The sequence below is a fragment of the Mus pahari genome, chromosome 7, assembly GCF_900095145.1.
Source record: "Mus pahari chromosome 7, PAHARI_EIJ_v1.1, whole genome shotgun sequence".
In the NCBI taxonomy this organism is placed as follows: domain Eukaryota; kingdom Metazoa; phylum Chordata; class Mammalia; order Rodentia; family Muridae; genus Mus; species Mus pahari.
Window position 1 is genome coordinate 98,995,932 of NC_034596.1, and position 21,284 is coordinate 99,017,215.

At 49.3% G+C, this 21,284-nt stretch overlaps 1 protein-coding gene across 1 annotated transcript in view; it reads right to left on the reverse strand.

The window, feature by feature from the left end:
• The window catches only part of Syne3 (spectrin repeat containing nuclear envelope family member 3), a 77,576-nt gene that overhangs the window by 34,000 nt on the left and 22,292 nt on the right, over window positions 1-21,284 (reverse strand). Inside the window, exons 2-4 of the mRNA XM_029541210.1 lie at window positions 8,931-9,088; window positions 2,892-3,064; window positions 1,565-1,874 (exon numbers count right to left, since the gene is read on the reverse strand). Of these exons, the coding sequence (XP_029397070.1) occupies window positions 1,565-1,874; window positions 2,892-3,064; window positions 8,931-9,074 (627 nt within the window). The 5' untranslated portion in view covers window positions 9,075-9,088. The remainder of the gene's footprint in view (window positions 1-1,564; window positions 1,875-2,891; window positions 3,065-8,930; window positions 9,089-21,284) is intronic.

The window sequence follows — 21,284 nt, forward strand, 5'->3', positions numbered from 1 at the left end:
GAGGAGGAGGAGGAGGAGGAGGAGGAGGGGGAGGAGGAGGAGGAGGAGGAAGAAGAAGAAGAAGAAGAAATTAGATATCCTGACAGCAAAGACCAAACTTGCCCCAAGGAACTAGATACCCCTAGTTAGCAGGAAGTAGTCTAATGATAATGTCTCCCCCTTACCCTTCTATTCTTTCATCTCTCCTATCTGGTGTTAGAGGGTGGAGAAAGGTGGAGAAGGGTGGAAGAAAGAAGAACCCACAAAGTAGGAAAAAGACCACAATCACACCCCAACCTACCCCTCTCCCTACTGATGGACTCTACCTTAGAAATCATCCAGAACATGGGTCATAGTCCCTTTGAGGGGTCGAATGACCTTTTCATTGGGGCTGCCTAAGGCCATCATCACTGAGGACAATTAAATAAGCAAATTTCCTCCCACAACACCAGCAGGAATATGGGAAAGAGAGACAATCCTTTGGGACTGCAGACCACAGCACACCACAGAAAGGGACACTTTGCTGCAGAAGTAGAACACTGTGACCACCAGCCTGAAGCATACAGCGCATCTGAGTCTTGGGTGCTGGGTCTGTTCCTTCAGATTGTAAGAGGAATGATGGCTTTCATGCCCAGAAGGAGCAGAGACCCTGCAGAGAGACAGCGCCCTGGAGAGCTGACTCTCTAGTTCTCATCACTGTGGGAGCATGAACACTCTCCCACAAACACATGTATGCGAAGGAGTAGTTACCTAAGATAGATAGATAGATAGATACATAGATAGATAGATACATACATAGATAAGTACATAAATATGTACATAGATAGGTACATAGATACACAGCTACAGATAGATAAATAGATAGGTACATACATAGATAGGTACATAGATATATAGATGCATTAGATAAAGCTAGATACATAGATGATAGGTAGAGAGATACATGCATATATAAATGATAGATATATGATAGATACATAGATGATAGATAGATAGGTAGATAGATAGATAGATAGATAGATAGATAGATAGATAGATAGATAGATAGATAGGCAGACAGATTGCCAACAACAAAACCGGCCATCTTGCAGAACATGGAACCAATTTGGGTCAGGCTTTAGGTTTTGAAAACATTCACATCTGGGTGTGGTAAGGGGCAGAAGGCTGGTTGATGGGTAACCGGGTGCTGGACAGACAAGGGTGAAGATGGGTATTAGACAGTGAGTGGATGGTGGGCAAGAAAGCAGATGAAAATGATTAGTGCTTGGAGGATGTTTGAATGGGTGAGTAGACGGGCGGGCAGGTGGACGGACAGCTAAGCAGTTTAGGGATAAATAGACTAGTTAGCTGGGGAGTGCTAGACTGATGGATAAGTGACTAAGTGGATTGGAGAGGTAGAGTGTATAGTCTGAGGGAAGGGGTAGGCGGAGGGAGGCTCCCTGATGCCTCCAGGAAGGGAGCAGATGGGCCAGGAGGTTGAGTGGAAGGTGGGTGGTGAATGGGTTGACCATGAATGAGCTGCAGAGGACTGCAGAGGCAGATGGAGTGGGCAGGTGTTTGGGTGATGGAGCCATCCAACACTGACCTGAGCTCTGGCCTTCACAGCATCGTACTCAGCCTTCATCCTCTTCTGGGCATCTTCATCCACGCTGGGGTCCCCGATCCTGCTGAACAGGGAGCCCGCCTCCTCCAGCAGCCTGTCCAGGAGCACAGCCTGATTGTCCACATTGTGCAGCAGCACCTGGGCATGGCTCAGCTGCCATTGCTTCTCCTTCAGGCCCAGCTGCAGCTCCACGGGGGGCTCCAGCGCGACCACCATCTTCTGGAACCAGCGGTAAAACTCATCCTGGGCCAGCAGGTACTCGCTCCAGTGGAGCCACACCCACTCGATGCGACTGTGGGATGGACAGAGGTGGTGGGACTGTGAGGCCTGCCTGCTGACTCCTGTCATTGACCCCTCCCAGATTCTAGGAGCTTTGTTCTGGGGACATGATAATGCTTTCTCTGTGCTAGTCACACTCCAGATTCTAGACTTTCCTTCCTTCCTGTGAGACCTCCAGTCCTGTGAGTAATCTCCCAAGATGAGGCCAAGCCCAGACTCCATGTGTACCCTCAGCATCCTGCTAGGGAGATGAAGTCCAGGTGCCTCTGAGCCACCAGCACCCCAGATTCTGGCTCTGAACTTCCACTACCAGTACTCAAATCCTTCACTCTACCTACAGTGGCCCCAGGCCCTTAGAATATGCTGCCTGAAAGCAATTAGGAGACGATTGCCCCTGGGACTTTGCCTGATGTTAGGTTGAAAAAAAAAAAACCTATCCGTGGGTCAATTAGTGGTCACCAGGTAGGGATGGAGATGAAGGACCCGTGTGAATTCTTAGGGTAGGGTAGCCCTGCACCTTCACCTGCCTCAGGTTCCACCTCTCTAGTGTGGAGATAGCTCCATCTTGGCAGCTGGCATCAAGATGTTTGTCTGTAATGTTAGATGGAAGGGTATGGAAGGCAGAAAGCTCTGTTCTGTCATGCATAGCCACGCTCAAACTTACAAGAGCTCTGGGGATTAGAACTCAGGTCCTCACACTTACACAACAAGCACTTTATCCACTGAGCCATCTCCCTGGTCAGAGCCAGGCCTTCCTATGTCTGCCTTTACAAAGAGGACACAACCAGGAGCCTACTAGGACTGCTGGTGCAACAAACTGAGTTCCCAGTGTCCACTCTCTGTCACCATTATGCTTGTCTGTTGTTAGAAAGTGGCACTAGCCTGAATCCAAAGAGGACATGCTGTTCCCAGGACCCCAAAGTCTGGAAAGAGTCACTTAGACAGGGGCCCCAAGGGTAGGTATGGCAATGGGCAAGGAGAGTCACCAGCATCTGAGGATGTGGCCGTGAGGTCCCCTGACTGTCCCCACCTGTGGCAGTGGGTCATGTAGGTGACCGTCTCCTCCCACTGAGACTTGATATCCCTCAGCCGGGCCAGTATCTCAGGTTTCTGGCCCTCCTGGCAAGTTGCCAAGAGGGCCTCCGCCGCCCGCAGGACCAGTTCCACCTTCACGCATCCTTCAGGCTCCAGCTGGCAGATTTTCTGTGGGTACAACAGTCAGTTTCCCAGGGTCAGACATGGCACCACCAGGCACCAACAATGGACCTGCGCCGAGAGCTGGATTTCAAGGCTACAGTTGCTGTAGCTCAGCCGAAGGCCCTACACCCTTGTGATGTGCTGAAGCCTGAGGAGGCTTTGGGAAGAGAGGGAGCTCCGGAGGTCATTACAGTCCTTGACAACTGAGCTGTGCCCAGCCTCTAACTCAGACAAGGCTTGCTCTCTCCTGGGATGTGCCTTTCTCATCCTGTATCGTGGTTTATGAGCAGGCCAACCTCTGAGACTTTTACTCAGAAGAAAACACATGCAGGTAGTGAACATCACCGTGTGCGTGTGCGTGTGCATGTGCACGTGCACGTGTGCACATGCGCGTGTGCATGTGTGTGTGTGTGCATGTGTGTTTGTGTGTGTGTGTGTGTGTGTGTGTGTGTGTGTGTGTGTGGCCATGAAGTGAAACCCTCAAGTCAGCTGTCAGAGGTCATTGTGTCCCCCTCCCCCTCAGCCAAGGCTCAAAAGCAGTCACATCTCTTTGCCCTAGTTTCAAGGTCTTGCGCCCATGGGTGACAGAAATTGCACAATCTATTCCTGAGAGGTGACTCACTCAAGGACACCCCAGAACCTTGTCTACATCCGTTTTGTCTTTCCCTAGCCCATCTCTCCAAGCCTCTTCCCTCTTTATCTCTATCTTTAAACTTATTATTTGTGTGTGCACGTGCGTGCATGTGTATGTATGTGCTGTGTGTGGGTGAGTATGGGTGCATATGTATCCCAGCACGCACGTAAAGGTCAGAGGACAACTTTTGGGAGTCTGTTACCTCCTACTCTGGGCCCTGGGAATCAAATTCACACCATCAGGCTTATGACAGCTTCAGCTCTCAACTTGATATAGCCTAGATTCATCCAAGGAGTCTCAGCTGAGAGATCTCCCAGAGCAGACTGGCCTGGATCCATGCCTGTGAGAAAATTGTCCTGAGCGTCCACTGATGGGGGAGGACACAGCCCACTGTGGGTGACACCAATCCCTAAGCAGTGGGCCTGAGCTGAAAGAGAGACAGAAAGAGAAGCAGAGAGCAAAATGTTCTTCCATGATTCTTCTTCAAGCTCTTGCCTTGGGATCCTGCCTCAACTTGTTTTAATGGTAGACTGTGACTTGGAAGTCATCATCCCTTTCCACTCTCAGTAGCTTTTGGTCATGCGTGATATCATAGCCATGGAAGGAAAGTGGAACACACAGTAAGCCTCTTTACCCTCCTGATCCACCTCAACAGTCCTGTACCTGCTAACTCTTGGGGCTGCACACTCATAGATGTTCTGCATCTTTTATCTCATCTGGCCTTCAGCTTCTCCCAGGACGAGCAAGTGGCGCCTTGCCTTGGCTATTGTCACTACTAATTGTTATTATTCAGAGACATAAGCTTGGCCTCCTGTCAGGTGACTGGACGTATTCCAGGGCCACTTATGGACTAAAAGATCACTCTAGGGTGACCTTTGCCATATGACTTCTGTACACCAGACCTGTGACAGGAAGGGAGTAATAGTTACAGTCAATGCCAGGGTTGCAGTAAGCCCCACGTTAGCATGTCGCCTGGCCCGACTGCCCCGGCCACAGGAATTGTCCACTATTATTACTTTTTTTTTTTTTGCAGACAATAGAATCCCTTCATTTTATTCTCTTTTATTTCTGCCTACTCACATGGCTTGTTGGCAGCGCTCCTGACCTAACCTCAGGATTAGTTGTCAGTTTTCATACCCCAGGCAGCCCGGTTATCTCTGCTCCTTCTCAGAGAATGGAGAAGGAGGGGCTCCTGACATTCAAGTGTGACCCTCTCTGACAGTGTGTGACCTCAGGCAGACCACAGGGCTACTCTATGCAGTCCTTTCCAGTGGCAACACAGCAATTCCTGCAGTGTCCAATATATATATCCTGTTTTTAACAATATTGACAAAGCATGCAAGTAAACACTTTGTCAACTGTTGTGGTCAGACCATCCCCCCACACATGTAAATAGTCCCCACTCCATCTTCTTGGCTCCATATGATAAAAGCTAGCCAGGGTGACATGGCATTGTTGGGGACTTTTCATCACACGTTATAAAGAGTGAAACTTAGAAGAGTTCCCTTCCCTTGTCCCCATCTCTATGTGGGACAAAGCCAAGTGGAGAGTGGAGAGCATCCTTACAAGAAAGAGGAGGCTCTGTTTGTTCTGTGGAGTGGCAGGATGTGGCAAGCCACCCTCTCTGGGCAGTGGCTACATCAGGGCCTCAGACAAGAACCCTTGTGTCCTACTCGGTAATAATCAGCAACAAGGAAGACAGCAATACCTCCAAGGTAGGCTGAAGATGCAAGAGCCATTTGTGGAATGTTCCAGAACAGTAGTTCCCAACCTTCCTAAGGCTGCAACCCCCAGCCATAAAATTATTTTCGTTGCTACCTTATAGCTGTCATTTTGCTACTGTGATGAACAGTGACGTAGTATCTGTGTTTTTCGATGGTCTCAGGTGACCCCGTGAGAGGGTCATTTGCCCCTCAATGGGTTCACAACGCACAGGCTGAGAACCACTGTTCTGGAAGAGCACCCAGCACGCAGATTGCTGCCCCACACCACAGGATCGGAGTCTTGCAGCATGGCTGGATATTTGGCAGAAATTTGATCTGATTAATAACAAAAATTAAGAGATGGCATCTCTCGTGGCCAGATGTATGAAGGAGCGCCCACAGTCCTCGCACCTGTGAGAAGGATATATTGCTACTCATTTTACAGCTAAGAACACTGAGGACCTGCAGAAGCCAGAGACTAAAGGACCAGGAAGTCTCCTAGGACCCTGAGTCCCAGTGGACCCCACTAGCCTTGGCAACCAAGAGACCCTTTAACTTGGGGAAGAAGTAAGATTCAACCTCCCAGGCCACACCCTTAAGGGACCCACCCTGACGCTGAGGTGGCATGGTCAAAGTTCTCTTCCCCAAGGTCAACCTCCCTACCCAGCGATCTTGCCTTTGCCCATCCATCTCTGATAGGAGAGGCACAGGCTGGATTTAGGGGATCATGAAGGTACCTGAGACCTTCCGCTCTTCCGCTCTTCCGCTCTTTGTAATATTGATGCTTCTTTGAATGGGCAAAGGAGCTAGCAGGTCCCAGAAGAGACAGAACGCATAGCAACCTCCCTTCCCCAAACTTGCAGGCTTGCCCCTGCCCCTCACCAGGTGGGAAGAGCCATTTGCTGTGCCCTGAGGTCGGGAGAGGCTGAGACCACAGCAAAGAAAGAGGGCCCAGAGAGGAAGGGTTGGTTCATGCCCACCATGCAGAAGCCTGAGGAAAAATCCAAGAGGGCTTCTTGAAGGAGGCAACATTTGATGCCCACAGGAATGGTACCCACAACTGGAGGAGGAGAAGAAGGAGGAGTGAAAGTGGAGAAACAAGACATAGCTAGGGATGCTCACACACAGCCTCTGGAAGCCAGACCCCAGCAATGCGAAGATGACCTGGTCAGGAAGGGGTCTAGAAGCTGGTGAGAAATATGAGGACGGGGCTCAAGCTCAGAACCAATGAGGCTGAGACTGGAGAGTGGACAGAGTAAGCCAGGCCTGGGAACCTGTGACCACAATATGGCCTATCCAGTGTCCATCCACGGGGCAGGCAGTCCTCTTCCCACTTCCAGGGCTGAGTGCATTCTCACACACACACACACACACACACACACACACATACACACACACTCACACACATACACATACATTCACACACATGTACACACAGAGACATACACATACAAACATACAGTCAGACAGATTTATACATGCATATATATATATATATATATATATATATATATATATATATATATACACAAAGACCCTTACATACACACACATACATACCTACAGAGACATATATATATACACACACAGACATATACATGCATGCACATAGACACAGGCATACACATAGAGATATATACATACAAATATACAGACAGACATATGCACATATACACAAATACACAGACACACACATGCACACACAGAGACACATACACTCAGACACACACACGTAGACAGACATACAATCACATAAGCACACAGATACATACATACAGACACATACACATATACACACAGAGACACACACACAGACAGATATACACACACTCACATAAACACCAGACATACATATAGATATAGATACATATATATATACACAGAGCACACACACAAACATACAGACACATACACACACATACACACAAGCACATACAACAGACACACATACATATTCACATATACTCATACACACACTCACAGACACACATGTGCACACACAGACAAGCATATACACACAGATACATATACACAGAATACACATACAAACATACAGATACATACATACTCACCAACACACGGACACACACGTGTACACACAGACACACACCAGCCTGGCCAACAGTTCCTCCTACGTCCCTCTGAGCCCTCCTCACTCACAACTCCTCACCAGCTGCACGGTTTCAGTGACAGGCACTGAGGAGGAGCACTGGGGGACAGTGGTGCCGCCGCCAAGGAACCGAGGGGGCACCCAGAAGCTAGGTGGCTAGTAGCAGTCAGAAAGGACTGGCTACTTTTCATTTCACATACTCACTCATGGCAAGCTGATGGGTATTCTGAGGAGATGCAGTCCATGAGCTAAGGCTTACTGACAGGAAATCAAGGAGGAACACATAGCTTGTGAGGGGTGACAATGGGGGCACAGAGGTCATGGATATGAAGGACTTGTAACGCCAGACAAAGCTTAGCTCCGTAGAATAAAAACCATGGTGAGTTTTAGAGGAAAACAAAAGACTCTTTGGATGGCTAATCTCATCTGTCAACTTGACTGGATTGAGAGTCACCTGGGAGACTGGCAAAGCACACCTCTGGATGCATCTGTCACCAAACCAATGTGTGTCCTCAGAAGCCAAAGAGTGTCAGATCCCCTGGAGCTAGAGTCACAGGCTGTTGTGAGCTTCCCAACATGGGTGCTGGGAACGGAACTTGGGTCCTCTGAAAGAACAGCTAGTAACCTTTAACTGCTGAGCCATTTTCCCACATTCCCCCCCACCTTTTAAAATAAATTTTGTTTGTTTGCCTGTTTTTTCAAGGCAAGGTTTCTCTGTGTAGCCCTGGCTGTCCTGGAACTCACTATGTAGACCAGGCTGGCCTCAAACTCACAGATGTCTTGCCTCCTGAGTGCTGGGATTAAAGGCATGTGCCACCACTACCCAGCTATTTTATTTTTAATTATGTGTGTGTGTGTGTGTGTGTGTGTGTGTGTGTGTGTGTGCATGTGTGTGTAGGAGTGCAAGTGCCTGCAGAGACCGATAGACAAGAGATTCCTAATTCTTCACAACTAGAGTTACAGGTGGTTGTGAGCTAGCAAACACGAATGCTGGGAACTGAATTCGAACAGTCTCTAAGAGCCTTATCCATCTCTTCCACCTTGAACCAGAGCCTTTTAACCCTCCCCACTGATGGAAGAAGTGGACCAATCCAGAAGTTCAAGGAGTGGGTCCTGAGCGGAGCCAAGCCTGAGCCAGCAGGGTTAGGGGACCCACCCAGATGTACAGATTCCCACCCTGGAACGGAAGGGACAGAATGCAGGCTCTGTCCCTTGTGACCAAAGTATGAATGAATAGCAGGTTCATCTTGTGGAACTTTCTGGAACATCAGAACTTCAGCCTCAGCTCCAGACCACCTGATCAGAATGTATATTTTAAGCACAATGACCAGGACAGCTGAACACAGGTCAGAGTATGAACAACTGGGGAGATGGGGGGGGGGGTAGGCAATGCCACAGCACCAGCAAAGCCAGGTCACTGCCTACCTCTGTCTCTCGAAGCCTCGCCTCCAGGGCCGCTCGGGGCCCCTTCGTGTTGTCGTTGACCTGAAGGTGCTCCTGTATCACCTTCATCCAGGCCTGGGCATCCTCCACACTCCTGTCAAAGTCCTCCCGGGGCTGCTGCGTCATCGCACCTGTGAGGGCTGGGAAGGGCCATGTAAGGTCAGGGGTCAGGGGTGACAGAGAGAGCCCAGGCTGTGGGCACAGCATACCAACACCCCCACCACACTCCCACCACCACCACCACCACCACCACCACCACCACCACCATGGTCTCCAGTGTACCAGCACCCCACTTGGCATGACTGTCAATCTTAAGTGTCCAGAGCTAGAAATGGGCAGGCAGAAAGCAGGTCTAGTCTATGCTACAGGAACTGTAGGCTGGTAGAGACATCCCCTTGACATGAAGCCTCTCTCTCCCTTTCTCTGCCTTGGGAGCAGGGTGTCTCCTATCTGTAGTTTCAGACCCTCTACAGGAGAGTTTCAAAGCTCACAGACAGAAGGCACAACAGAAAATGAGCTTGATTTGAATGAGCCCACGCCCTCAGTTGAAGAAACATTGCCTCTGGCATCAATCAGTCAAACCCACAGAAACCCAGAACACTCCCAAAATTAACAAGGCCAGGAAATGGCCACCGCGCTTACGTTGTCCCCACTTCACACTAGATTGGGTCTCCAGCAGCCCCTGTATGTGTCCCTCCCCACAGACCCAGGCAATCAGCTGACCCAGCTCCTCTGATAAAGCCCACCTGTTCCCTAGTGACACCCGCCAGCTGGGCTAGCCACCCACCCACCCACCCGACCCCTTGACTGGGCTGCTCCTAACCCTCGCCCTGTCCTGTGAAGTTAAATCTCAGATTTCTCATTCAACATTCGTAAAAGCCCACTAAGCTGAGACAAAACTCTTCTGCGTTCCAGAGGCGCTAAGCGTCAGCTGACAGCGACTAGAGCCTGCTTTGGATTAAGGGTTATTTACATCCACATTCCACGGAAAGGGATTGGGTCTGACTTATCTGCCAGCCTCCCATGATGCCTTACACAATAAGCCTGAGGGTGCTGGCAGAAGCAGCCCAGAATGGGGGTACAGTCCATCCAACACCACCCCAGTACCATTTTTCTCATTGTTTTGTTCCTTTGAAGTGCTGGGGATGGAACACGAAGTTATGTGTCTGTCAAGGAAACTCAACCACTGAGTTGCATCCCCGCCATGCTATTTAAAATGGCAAAATGCTTAGGACATGAGTGAACGAGATAAAATATCTAAAATATCACATGCTTTCTCTCATCTGTAAAAATGTATTTAATTAATTGTATCACACACACACACACACACACACACACACACACACACACTGAAAACAGAGGGAAGACTCTCTGGAATGAGGAAAGAAACCACTGGGGGGGGGGGCACGATGAGACGCCACAGCTGCCAGCAGAAGCTCGTGAATGTAAGTGCTGAGGACATAATACCAAGAAGTGAGGCAAAATTATGTATTTAGTAGCTACGACCCTACATCTAATCCTTACACTCAGAGGGCAGAAGTAGGCAGGTCTCTGTGTTCAAGACCAGCCTGGTCTACAAAGTCAGTCCCATGACCAGGATAGCCAGGACAACACAGAGAAACCCTGTCTCAAAAAAAGGGTGGGGAGAGAAGGAGAGGAGAGGAGAGGAGAGAGGAAAGACCAGACCACCCAGATCACCAATAGCACCAGCATTGGGGTTTACAACCACCTGTTATTCCAGTTCTAGGAGTGTCTGAAGCCCTCTTCTGGCCTCCACAGGCACGGCATGCATACACAGTACACATACATATAGCAGAAATAAATCAACCTTTTAAAAAAAAAAAAAATCGGGCTGGAGAGATGGCTCAGCGGTTAAGAGCACCGACCGCTCTTCCGGAGGTCCTGAGTTCAAATCCCAGCAACCACATGATGGCTCACAACCATCCGTAATAAGACCTCTTCTGGAGTGTCTGAAGACAGCTACAGTGTACTTACATATAATAAATAAATCTTTAAAAAAAAATCACCTCTAAAAAGAAAAAAACCAAAATAAAACAAACAAACAAAAAAAACCTCTCATATAAAAAGGCTGGGGTCTCCCCATTTCTGAGCCCATGTGACTAAGAATGGAGGGTGTGTATAAGTGGCCCAGGCCTTCCCAAGGCCTTGTCCATACATATGACCTGAGGCTTCTTCCATGGGAAAAGTCACTGTGGCCTCAGAAGCCACTTGGCTAAGAGCATTCATCCGCGGGTGGTTAAGATCACCACTGAGGGTCTTTTTCCTCTCTTATTTTTATTTATTTTTTAACAAATAGTTATTAATTTTTAATTATGTGTGTGCATGTATGTCTGCATGTATACATGTGAATGTGGGTGCCCACGGAAGCCAGAGGGGTCAGATCCTATGGAGCTGTAGTTACAGGTGCTTGTAGGCCTCCTGATGAGGGTACTGGAAGGGCAGGGCTCATAACTGCTGAGTTATCATCTCCCTAGCACTGCCTTATTATTTAACATTTTTTAAAAAATATTTTTATTAGTCCTTTGAGAACTTTGTACATTTTTTTTAAAGATTTATTTATTTTATGTATGTGAGTACACTGTCGATGTCTTCAGATACACCAGTAGAGGGCATCAGATCCTATTACAGATGGTTGTGAGCCAAAGTATGGTTGCTGGGAATTGAACTCAGGACCTCTGGAAAAACAGCCAGTGCTCTTAACCACAGAGCCATCTCTCCAGCCTGCACTGTCTTATTTTTAATCTCACATTTTGTGAGATTTTTTTTTTTTTTCAGGAAAGAGCAACCATCCTTTTACAACTAAAAAAATAAGCAAAATCCTTTCCGAGCATGACTAAGATTCTCCAAAAGCCTTGGCCAGGAATCTGGCTGGCCCCCAATCCCCATGGCACTGGGTGGAGGAATCTGTGGCAGACAAAGAGATGCAGACAAAAGGCCATGCCAGCAGTGCAGGGCCAAAGGCCAGGGACATGGGTGGGTGGCAGAGGGCAGGCTGTGAACTGGGAGTTGTGGCTGCCGATCCAGAGCTCCACCCCCACGGTGTTGCTCCACCCCCACGGTGTTGCTCCACCCCCACGGTGTTGCTCTGCCCCCACGGCTGTTGTTTTTCTTGTAGAGCTATTTTGACATTTTTCTAGAAACTTAATACACACCCGCAGCCACTCCCTGCCTCTCAACACTTCTTTTGAAATGTACTTTCTCGTGTGCTTAGCCTCTGCTCCGGTTCTTTGTGACTCCGAACTGCTGCCCAGTTGCAAGTCTTGTAGAGCTTCCGAGAAGTCCGCTTTCCTATTTTGCAAAACCAAGAATGCGGGGACAGAAAAATCATCCCCACAGCCTCAGAAGACAGGAGTGCCCCCTGATTACCAGAGCAGTGGGTCTAGCAGAACCCTTTCCAAGGCAGTGCTTGCAGGCAGAAGTATGCTGGCTTCCTGACCCAGTAGTGTACCTCACAGCAGGCAGGGCTTAACCCAGCCAGCATCGGATGGCTGGTGAGGCTGCAGGCAAAGTTCAGGGGATCTGAACCTCCTGGGCAAAGCTGCCACACCAAGGAATTTCATTAACGCAGCACCCAGCCCACCTGACACTGCAGCCCCAGCAGTAAATAAGCAGACACAGCCCCCGCAGCCCTCGGGATGGACAGCTGCCCACAGGGCATGTGTGGCTTCGGAAGGCTAAAGTCCTTCTCAAGTGCAAAGAGGTTAAGAAAACCAGCCATAAGATGACCCAGCTAGCAAATACTGACAATCCAGTTTGGGACATGTGCGTGCACGCGCGTGCGCGCGCGCGCGCACACACACACACACACACACACACACACACACACACTACTTTATTAACACAGTAAATCACACGAGCTGAGCCACAGATAACTTTGGTAACTCTGAAATAATATTGAACATAACCAACACTTGGAGACTGTGCGACAGCTGCACCATAAACTAAAAATACCCATGTCAGAATGCCAGGCCCTGCTAATAGCAGAGGGGCTTTGCTGCTGCCGTACGTGCCAGAAAATCATCAGGGGTCAAGTGGAGGGGAAGTGGAGTCACTTTCCCATCTAAGCTTGTGGGTCCCTGAGTTCTATCCAGGGGTCCCCAACACTACACAGACCCCGTGTGACAGCTTGAGGTCTAGGTAATGGAGAAAGCAAGAAAGTGTAAGGAGCAGACAGCTGAAAGTCAAACAAAAGGCTGGAGAGATTGGCTGAGGGGTTAAGAGCACTGACTGCTCTTCTAGGGGACCCAGGTTCGGTTCCCAGCACCAGCTGGCAGCTAGCAACTTGGTGGTTCATGACTATCTAGAACTAGTTCCACTGGATCCAATGTCTTCTGGTCTCTGTGGGCACCAGACACAAACACAGTGCACACACATACAAGCAGGCAATCACTTACACACTACCCTTGCTTGTCAATTTGATACATTTGGAAATAACTAAAAGCCAAATGGCTGGACATGCCCATGAGACCGCTTTTCTTAATTTAATTTGTTGAAGTTGGAAAGACCCATTTTTTAGATCCATGTTTAATCTGGGCCATACCTTCTGCTGGTCACCTCCATAAAGGACCTGGAAGGGGGAAGCTCTCTCTCTCTCTCTCTCTCTCTCTCTCTCTCTCTCTCTCTCTCTCTCTCTTTGGTTGCTTGCTTTCACTCTCACTGGCAAGTCCATTCCTTAACTAGCATTGGAGTCTACTTCTTTGGGATTCCAGCATCTATTGAGGACCAGCTGAGACATCCAGCCTCATGGACTGAACAGCTACTGGATTTTGGACTTTCTGTGGGTAGCCAGCCATTGTTGGACTAGTTGGACCACAGCCTGTAAGTCACTCTAACAAATCACATATATTATTCATCCACTATATGTATTATATATATATATATATATATATATATATATATATCTTCAAATCCCAAGTAGAAATAGTATTTTAAAAAGAAACTATGCTCACTATAACCTGTTGCACATTTTATGAAGAACTAGAAGGAGCTTGAAGGTTTCCTACATGAAGAAAGCAAGCAGAGGGCCACTGAGCACAGAAGAGAGATGCTGAGCACAGGGGAGGGATGCTGAGCACAGGAGAGGGATGCTGAGCACAGGGGAGGGATGCTGAGCACAGGGGAGGGATGCTGAGCATAGCACACCTCACATACCTGCACCGACTTTACACACTGTGCCCATAAATGTGGGTACTATTCAGTGCCAATTTTAAAAACATAAAATTAAATAAAGTTTTAAAAGAATTCTTTCCGGGTTTGGAGAGATGGCTCAGAGGTTAAAGGCACATACTGCTTTTGCAGAGGACCTGAATTCAGTTCTCAGCACCCACATTGGGCAGTCTACAACCACCTGTAACTCCAGTTCCAGGAATCCTACACTTTCAGCCTCCACCCTCCACGTACACTCTACTCACATGTACATACCACAAACACACATAATATAAACAAAATCTAGTAGATTCTAAAAATATCTTAAGTAAATTTTTTACATGTGCTCTAGCTTTCAAAAATAATAAACATCCTTTTCTTCTAGTTTTTGACTGCTTTTTCAATCCATATTTGTGATTTAGGTGTCCTTCGAACAGTTTACTGAGAGGTAATTTAAAATTTCTATATGGACGTAATGGACCAAAGGAACCAAAAAGCCACCACAGGACAAAAGGGACACAGAGAAAAAGAGATGGTGACACCATCAGACATGGGGTGGAGGTGGCAGGCACTGGAGCCCAAAGGAGACACCGTAACTACAGGAGGCCACCCCGTGGGACAGACTACTGGAGCAAACCCCAGCTCCCGGCTTAGCCCTGGCAGAAGCCAGCACACAGGAGGCTGGGCAGTGCGGCCCTCAGAGGCTGCCACCCCATCACTGTGCTGGGTAGTTTTATGCCAACTTGACACAGCTAGAGTTTTCTGAAAGGAGGGAAACTCAATTGGGGAAAAAAAAAACCCTCTGTAAGATCCAGGTACAGGGCATTTTCTTAGTTAGTGATTAATGGGGAGGGGGCAACCCATTGTGGGTGGTGCTATCCTTAAACTGGTGGCCCTGGGTTCTTTAAGAAAGCAGGCTGAGCAAGCCATGGAAAGCAAGCCCAGCACCCCTCCATGGCCTCTGCATCAGCTCCTGTCTTCAGGACCCTGCCCTGCCTGAGTTCCTGTCCTGGCTTCCTTTAGTGATGGACTATAGTGCGTATAGGCCTTTTCCTCCCCCACTTGCCTTTAGTCATAGTGTCTCATCGCAGAAATAGAAACCCTAACTAAGACAATGGCATAGGCACAGATGGGTTGTGGAGAGGCAGAAGGAAGGGGGCTGGGCCAGAGCAAAGCACACTGTCCATTTGGAGGCTCCCTGTACCCCAAGTCTAGCTCCAAGAGCAAAAGGCTGAGCTAGTCTTGCAGGAAGGGCTGGGTTCTTGGCATTGGCAAAAATGCCTAACCTGGCCTCCTGGCCTCCTGACAGCTTGGCTCCCAAGTCCTGTCTCCTGGGGTCAATCAGACCTTTCTCCTCTCCCTTCCTTCTTCCAAGCTGAGAGTCCCTACTTGGCTCTATAGTGCTATTGGTAAGCGCCACACCCCTAGCCTCAATACCTCTGTGCTGGTCAGTTGTTTTGTTTGTTTGTTTGGTTGGTTGGTTGGGGGGTTTGTTTTGTTTTGTTGACAACTGGAAAGAGGGACTCTTATTTGAGAAAAATGACTCCATCCGATTGACCTGTAGACAAGTCTGCAAGACATTTTCTTGATTAATGATTGATGTAGGGAAGAGAGTCCACCCTGGTCAGGTGGTCTTGGATGGTTTAAGAAAGCAGGCTAAGCAAGCCATGAGGAGCAAGCCAGTGAGCAGCACCCCTCCATGGTCTCTGCTTCAGTTTCTGCCTCTAGTTCTATCCTGATTTCTTTCCTTCATGATGGATTATAACCTGTGAGTCAAAAAAAAAAAAAACAAAAAAAAACCTTTCCTCCCCAAATTGCCCTTGGTTGTGGTGTTTATCACACCAATCAAAAACAAACTAAGACAGATAAGACAGACAGAAAGACAGACAGACAGACACACACACACCCCTAATGTCCCTTTCTAAAGTTCTACTGGACATAGCCTGCAGTACTGCTTGCTCTCCAGAGATGCAAGGCTCATGGGACCCTGCTCAGAACTGAACCATATCTTGCTGAGGACACGCCCAAAGCACGGCCGTTACCCCCTCAAATAAAGCGAGGGGCAAAGTCTGGCTCTCAAAATAAAGCACACATCTGGCATTATCGGCCTTATTCTGCAGTGAGGGAAACAGTCCGAGAAGCCTAGAACTAGCCTGGGAGTGGTGATTCCAGCCGCAGCCAGCACTTCCGGGACATCCTTCATGTGCCTGGCTCCACAGCAGCAGTTCCCAACCTGAGGATCATGAGCCCTTTGGAACCATCGGGGAAACACAGATATTTAGATGATGATTCATAACAGGAGCAAAATTACAGTTACGAAGTAGCAATGAGATAATGTCATGGTTGGGGGTCACCACGGCATGAGGAACGGTGTTAAAGAGTCGCAGCAGCAGGAAGGTTGAGAACCACTGCTCCAGAGGAAGGGTTTATAGTTATGCTGTTATTACAGATTATCACAGAGATCCACACAGGCACAGACTATTCTCCTTACTCTGGTGGTAAGAGAACTGAGGTTCACGAATGCTAAGAACCCTGCTAGTAGCACAGACAGGTCTTGAACCCAGGACAGTCTGGATCTAAGCAGTATGTTTTTAGCCCCAAGTGCTACACAGCTTGCCTGCTTCTGCCTGGACTGGGGCCCCCCTGTTGAGAGCAGTCAGCCCTCTGTGAGCTATCTTCAGAGACCTGGGTCTCAGCTCAAGAACCTGGAATTTGGGACATGCTCCGTGGGGGGCAGCCAGGTCCTCTCAGACTGGCTGCACTGGCTGCTCTCACCCTTGTGCCCTCCCATCTCATCTACTGGCACTTCGTTCAGGAACCCTGAAGGTCTGGAGAGATCATGAGAGCTAAGGTCCTGCAGTGGCTTTCTGAGCGGTTACAACCCAGCGTTCCTGCCCAGTCACCCTAGCTGGCCCACCACAAACTGATCCTGAATCCTAAGGGGCATGCTCCCTGGGTTGTGACTCACCAGCCTCAGCAGTGACTCAGTCCTTCCTGCCACACATGGTTCCCACCCTTCGATTCTCCTTCCCTCTGGCCTCGAATACACAGATAGAATTTAATTATCTGAACCACAGCTGGTTTTAACCCCAAAGCTTCTCCAAGCATGCTGTGGGAAGGTCCCTTTCCTCCGGGGCTAAGGGGGATGACAGAGGATGCGACAGAGAGATCACTGCCCAGAGTGCCAAGGGGATGATACTTGGTCCTCTCTTTCATCATGCTTACAGAAGGTAATTCTAGGAACGGAGCATAAAAAGGAAGGGCCAAGGACTCAGGGAGAGTGTGAACTGGCTATTGAGCCAGGCTCCTGCGTGCTGCCCCATTAACCTTACATCCCTCCAGGGCAGCAGCTGCTAAAGTGTGCAACATTTTATCACATCTTGAAGGTAACGAAACAGTAGCACACAGGCTCAGGGACTGAGCAAAATGCACACAGGCTTTGGGCAGGTCAGGTTCCACTGGCGCCTCCATCAACCAGCTGTGAGGTTAGCCCTCCACCTCCATGGCTTCCAGATCCATTGATGCAGCCATCAATGGTAAGGTATGTAACCTTGGTTAGCCTAAAACTCACTATGGAGACTAGTTGACCTGCAACTCACTACATAAACTAGACTGGCCTTGAATACATAAGATGTCCTCCTGCCTCTGCCTCGTGCCAGCTGGAATGAAACGGCTGTTGCTATTGTTTGAAGTTGCATTTGAGCTGGGCACAGCAGTACATACCTGGACTCCCAACTCTTCAGAGATGCAGGCAGGAGGCTCAGGATGTCAATGTCATCCTCAGCTACAAAGCAAGTTTGAGGCTGGCTACACAATAGCATCTCCAGGGAGCTGTCCCAAGCTCTCTAGCCGTAGGCCTAGGCTAGGGGATACCAAGAGTTGGGAAGCCCTGCATTGGCAACTTCAAGGCAGGGGGCTGCCTTGGGCACAGCTGGTGCAGGGTGGGTGCTGAGTCTTTACCATGACTCTGTGGATTGGGGTGCAATTAGCACAGGAGGACTGCCAATCACAGGGATCCTTAGGGGTTCCTGCACGCAGGGCCAGCTGCTGACAGAGAGTGGGCAGAGGTGGTCGGCAGGCATGGGACTGGCTATCTGCTGTAGGCAGAGCATGCCGAGGTGGGTGTTGGGACCATTGGGGCCTGGCTGAGATGTGGAATGTCCCATCTGAGGCTGATGCCAGCCACTCAACACAGCTGGGCTTTATAGAAGACATGTTAAGTATCTGTATTTCACACTGAAAGTGGTGATACACACACACACACACACACACACACACACATCTCTGAAGACCAACCAGGCACGCGCTCCTACCCTCAAACCCTTCAGAAGCCTCTGGAAGTCTGCTGAACCAAATTGCCAGAACTCATTCATCAGTTTCAGAAATAGTGAGGCAGGAGCTAGGACGACGACTCAGCAGTTAAGAGCTCTGCCTGCTCTCTCAGACTGACTTGAGTTAGATTACCAGCACCCACACGGAGGCTCACAAACTTCTCTAAGTCCAGTTCTGGGGAACCAGATGCCCTCTTCTGGCCTCTGTAGGCACTGCATACACAGATATGCTTGCAGGCAAAACATACCCATATACATAAAAAAAGTTGTAGATCAGAGACTAAATGGAGCTGAGAGAGGGGAGAGAGAGAGAGAGAGAGAGAGAGAGAGAGAGAGAGAGAGAGAGAGAGAAGCGGGGGTGATATATGAAAATGAAGGTGCACACGTGTGTGAGAGAGTGCGTGAGCACATGGTCATATATGCACATATATGAGTCCAGAGGTCAGACTTACTGTTCCCCAAGAGCCATCTATCTACCTTGGTTTTTGAGAACCTTGAAGGTCTTTTACTGGCCTTGAACTTGGTTGAATTTTTTTCCCTTTGTTTGAGGGGGGTATGGGGGGTGATGAGAAGAGAAAGTGTGTGTGTATATATGTTGATGTGTCTGATGTGCATGGAGGCCAGAAGACAATCCTCTGGGGCCACTCACCTTTGTGTCTGTAGGCACTGGCCTGGAATTCTCCAGGGATGTCAGCCAGTGAGACCTGGAATCTGCCTGTCTCCACCTTACCACCACTGCTGGGCTTACAAGCCTTTGACTGGCTCCCATGAGCCATCACTTTGGCCGTAGATGTACACATGTAACTACTAATGAGCATTTCAGGATAATCCAGGCTGCAGGAGGGCGGGGCTCATCCCAGCTGTGTGACATATATGTGGGGTGAAGGGCTAAGGATAGAAACAACTCAATCATGGTCCACCGTGGCTCCCTGCACTCTGCCCCACACTGCCTCAGCCATTTCTCTTCCAGAACACAGAGCTGGCTTCCTCTTTTAGAGGAAGACAGAGCACAGCCAGGCTCTAAATTCTAATGGTTGTCACTACAGGAAGCGTCTAGTGGATTCTGTACAGTAATTAATACTTCTGAGTACTGTTCTCCATCTCCCCAGAGGCACTGAAGGTCACCTGAGGTGCTGGCTGCTCTCCCAGATGGCAGGGCTCCCTGATGTCACCTCCCTGTGGCAAACATGTCTCCCAGACCTAGACCTCGCAGAACTCCTAAACTCCAGCTTTTGCTGCCTCTGCCCACAGCAAACTGTCTCTCTCATCCCTGAGGGGCTCCGTAACTACTCTGAGGAGAAGGTACCAACAGAGTCCCATTTGCGAACCATGGTCAGGGGAGGAGACAAGGCCAGAAACCTTTACTTTGGGAACCACCCAGGGCCATTCTTACAATGTGGGGAGAAGGGAATCCTGGGAAGGCAGATCTACCCTGCCTATACACCCCAGCAGGGAACAGAATGCTCAGGTGTCCAAGTACTTGCAGAATGACTATTCAAGGGCCTGCCTGGCTTGAAGGATTATGGTTCACCAGCCCCATCACCCCCACCCCCGAGCCTGGAAACCCTCCCTATGAAGACCTGACTCAGCAAGGAGGAGTCATTCAGGAAGTCACATCCTGTCCCCAATCAGGCACCTGTCAACCCCAGCATCCCCGAGTTCAGCACTCACTGCTATTATCTGGTCCTTGAAAATGAGGCACATGCCAAGCTAGTGCTGGCCCAATCCCCAGTTGCTCCGTCTCCTCAGGCAGGATTTTTGCCCACATAATGAAAGTCCCAGAAGCCACTAGACCTGCCTGGCCAGCTAGCTACTTCCTGGGCCTCTCCCTTGAAACCCATGTCTCCTCAGAGAGCTGTCAGCCACAGTGACCATGGACTGTACGCCTCCCATTGAGACTCTTCAGACATAACAGCTCACTCACTCGTTCTCACCCACATCACTTCTTCTTATTTCACAAGACAGGACCTTGCTCTGTTGCCCAGGTTTCAAACTCCTGCGCTCAACCGATCCATCTGACTCAGTCTTGTGAGTAGCTGGCACTATAGGCAGGTATTGCCACGCCAGCCTCATCTTACTGATTTGTATACTTGTGTTCCAGTATTCCCTTCCTGGGCTTCTGAGCTCACAGACTCCAGCAGGCACGGTCCGAGGCTCTCCATCCTCAACCTTCCTCAGCGTGCTAGTTCCACGCACTGGCTGAAGGCCCTGGGGAGGAGAAGCTGAGTGATGGAGCGACATGGAGCCAACAAGAACCTAATGAAGGTCCGGGATGCTGTCAACTCCTTGAATAAGTGGCTCTCTGAGGATAAAGCCATGCAACGTGCATGAGGCAGGCTGAGCTCCAAAAGGCATCTCTCTACAAGCTCTGTCTCACCCTCCTGCTGGCCCCGCAGCCCTCTCCATAGGACCTGGACTGTCATGTAGTCTTTGAGGCTGCCACAGCATCAACACTGCAGACCAACAACCTGCTACCCTGCCCCAGCCTGTGCACCCCGGTGCCTCTGAGATTCTAAGTACACACGAGGCCTTGCCTGGACGGATGATTCTAACACCCGGAAGCCAAGAACTCTTACACAGGTGTGAATGGAGAGATGGTGGGTCTGGCCAGGTACACGAAATCTCTCCCCTGTTGGCGCTTAGTAGGTCCTCAGAATGTGCTCTCTGCTTATGCTCATTTCATTCCGTGATATATACACTTTCAGCCAGCTCCAGAAGCCTGAGAAAGGCTAGAACCAGAGGCCTCCAGACAATGTTCACCCCCAAGTAAGAGCTTTGTACTGGCTAGGGGACGCGGGTCCCGGTGAGGTTTGGTTTTTTTGTTTTTTGTTTTTTTTTT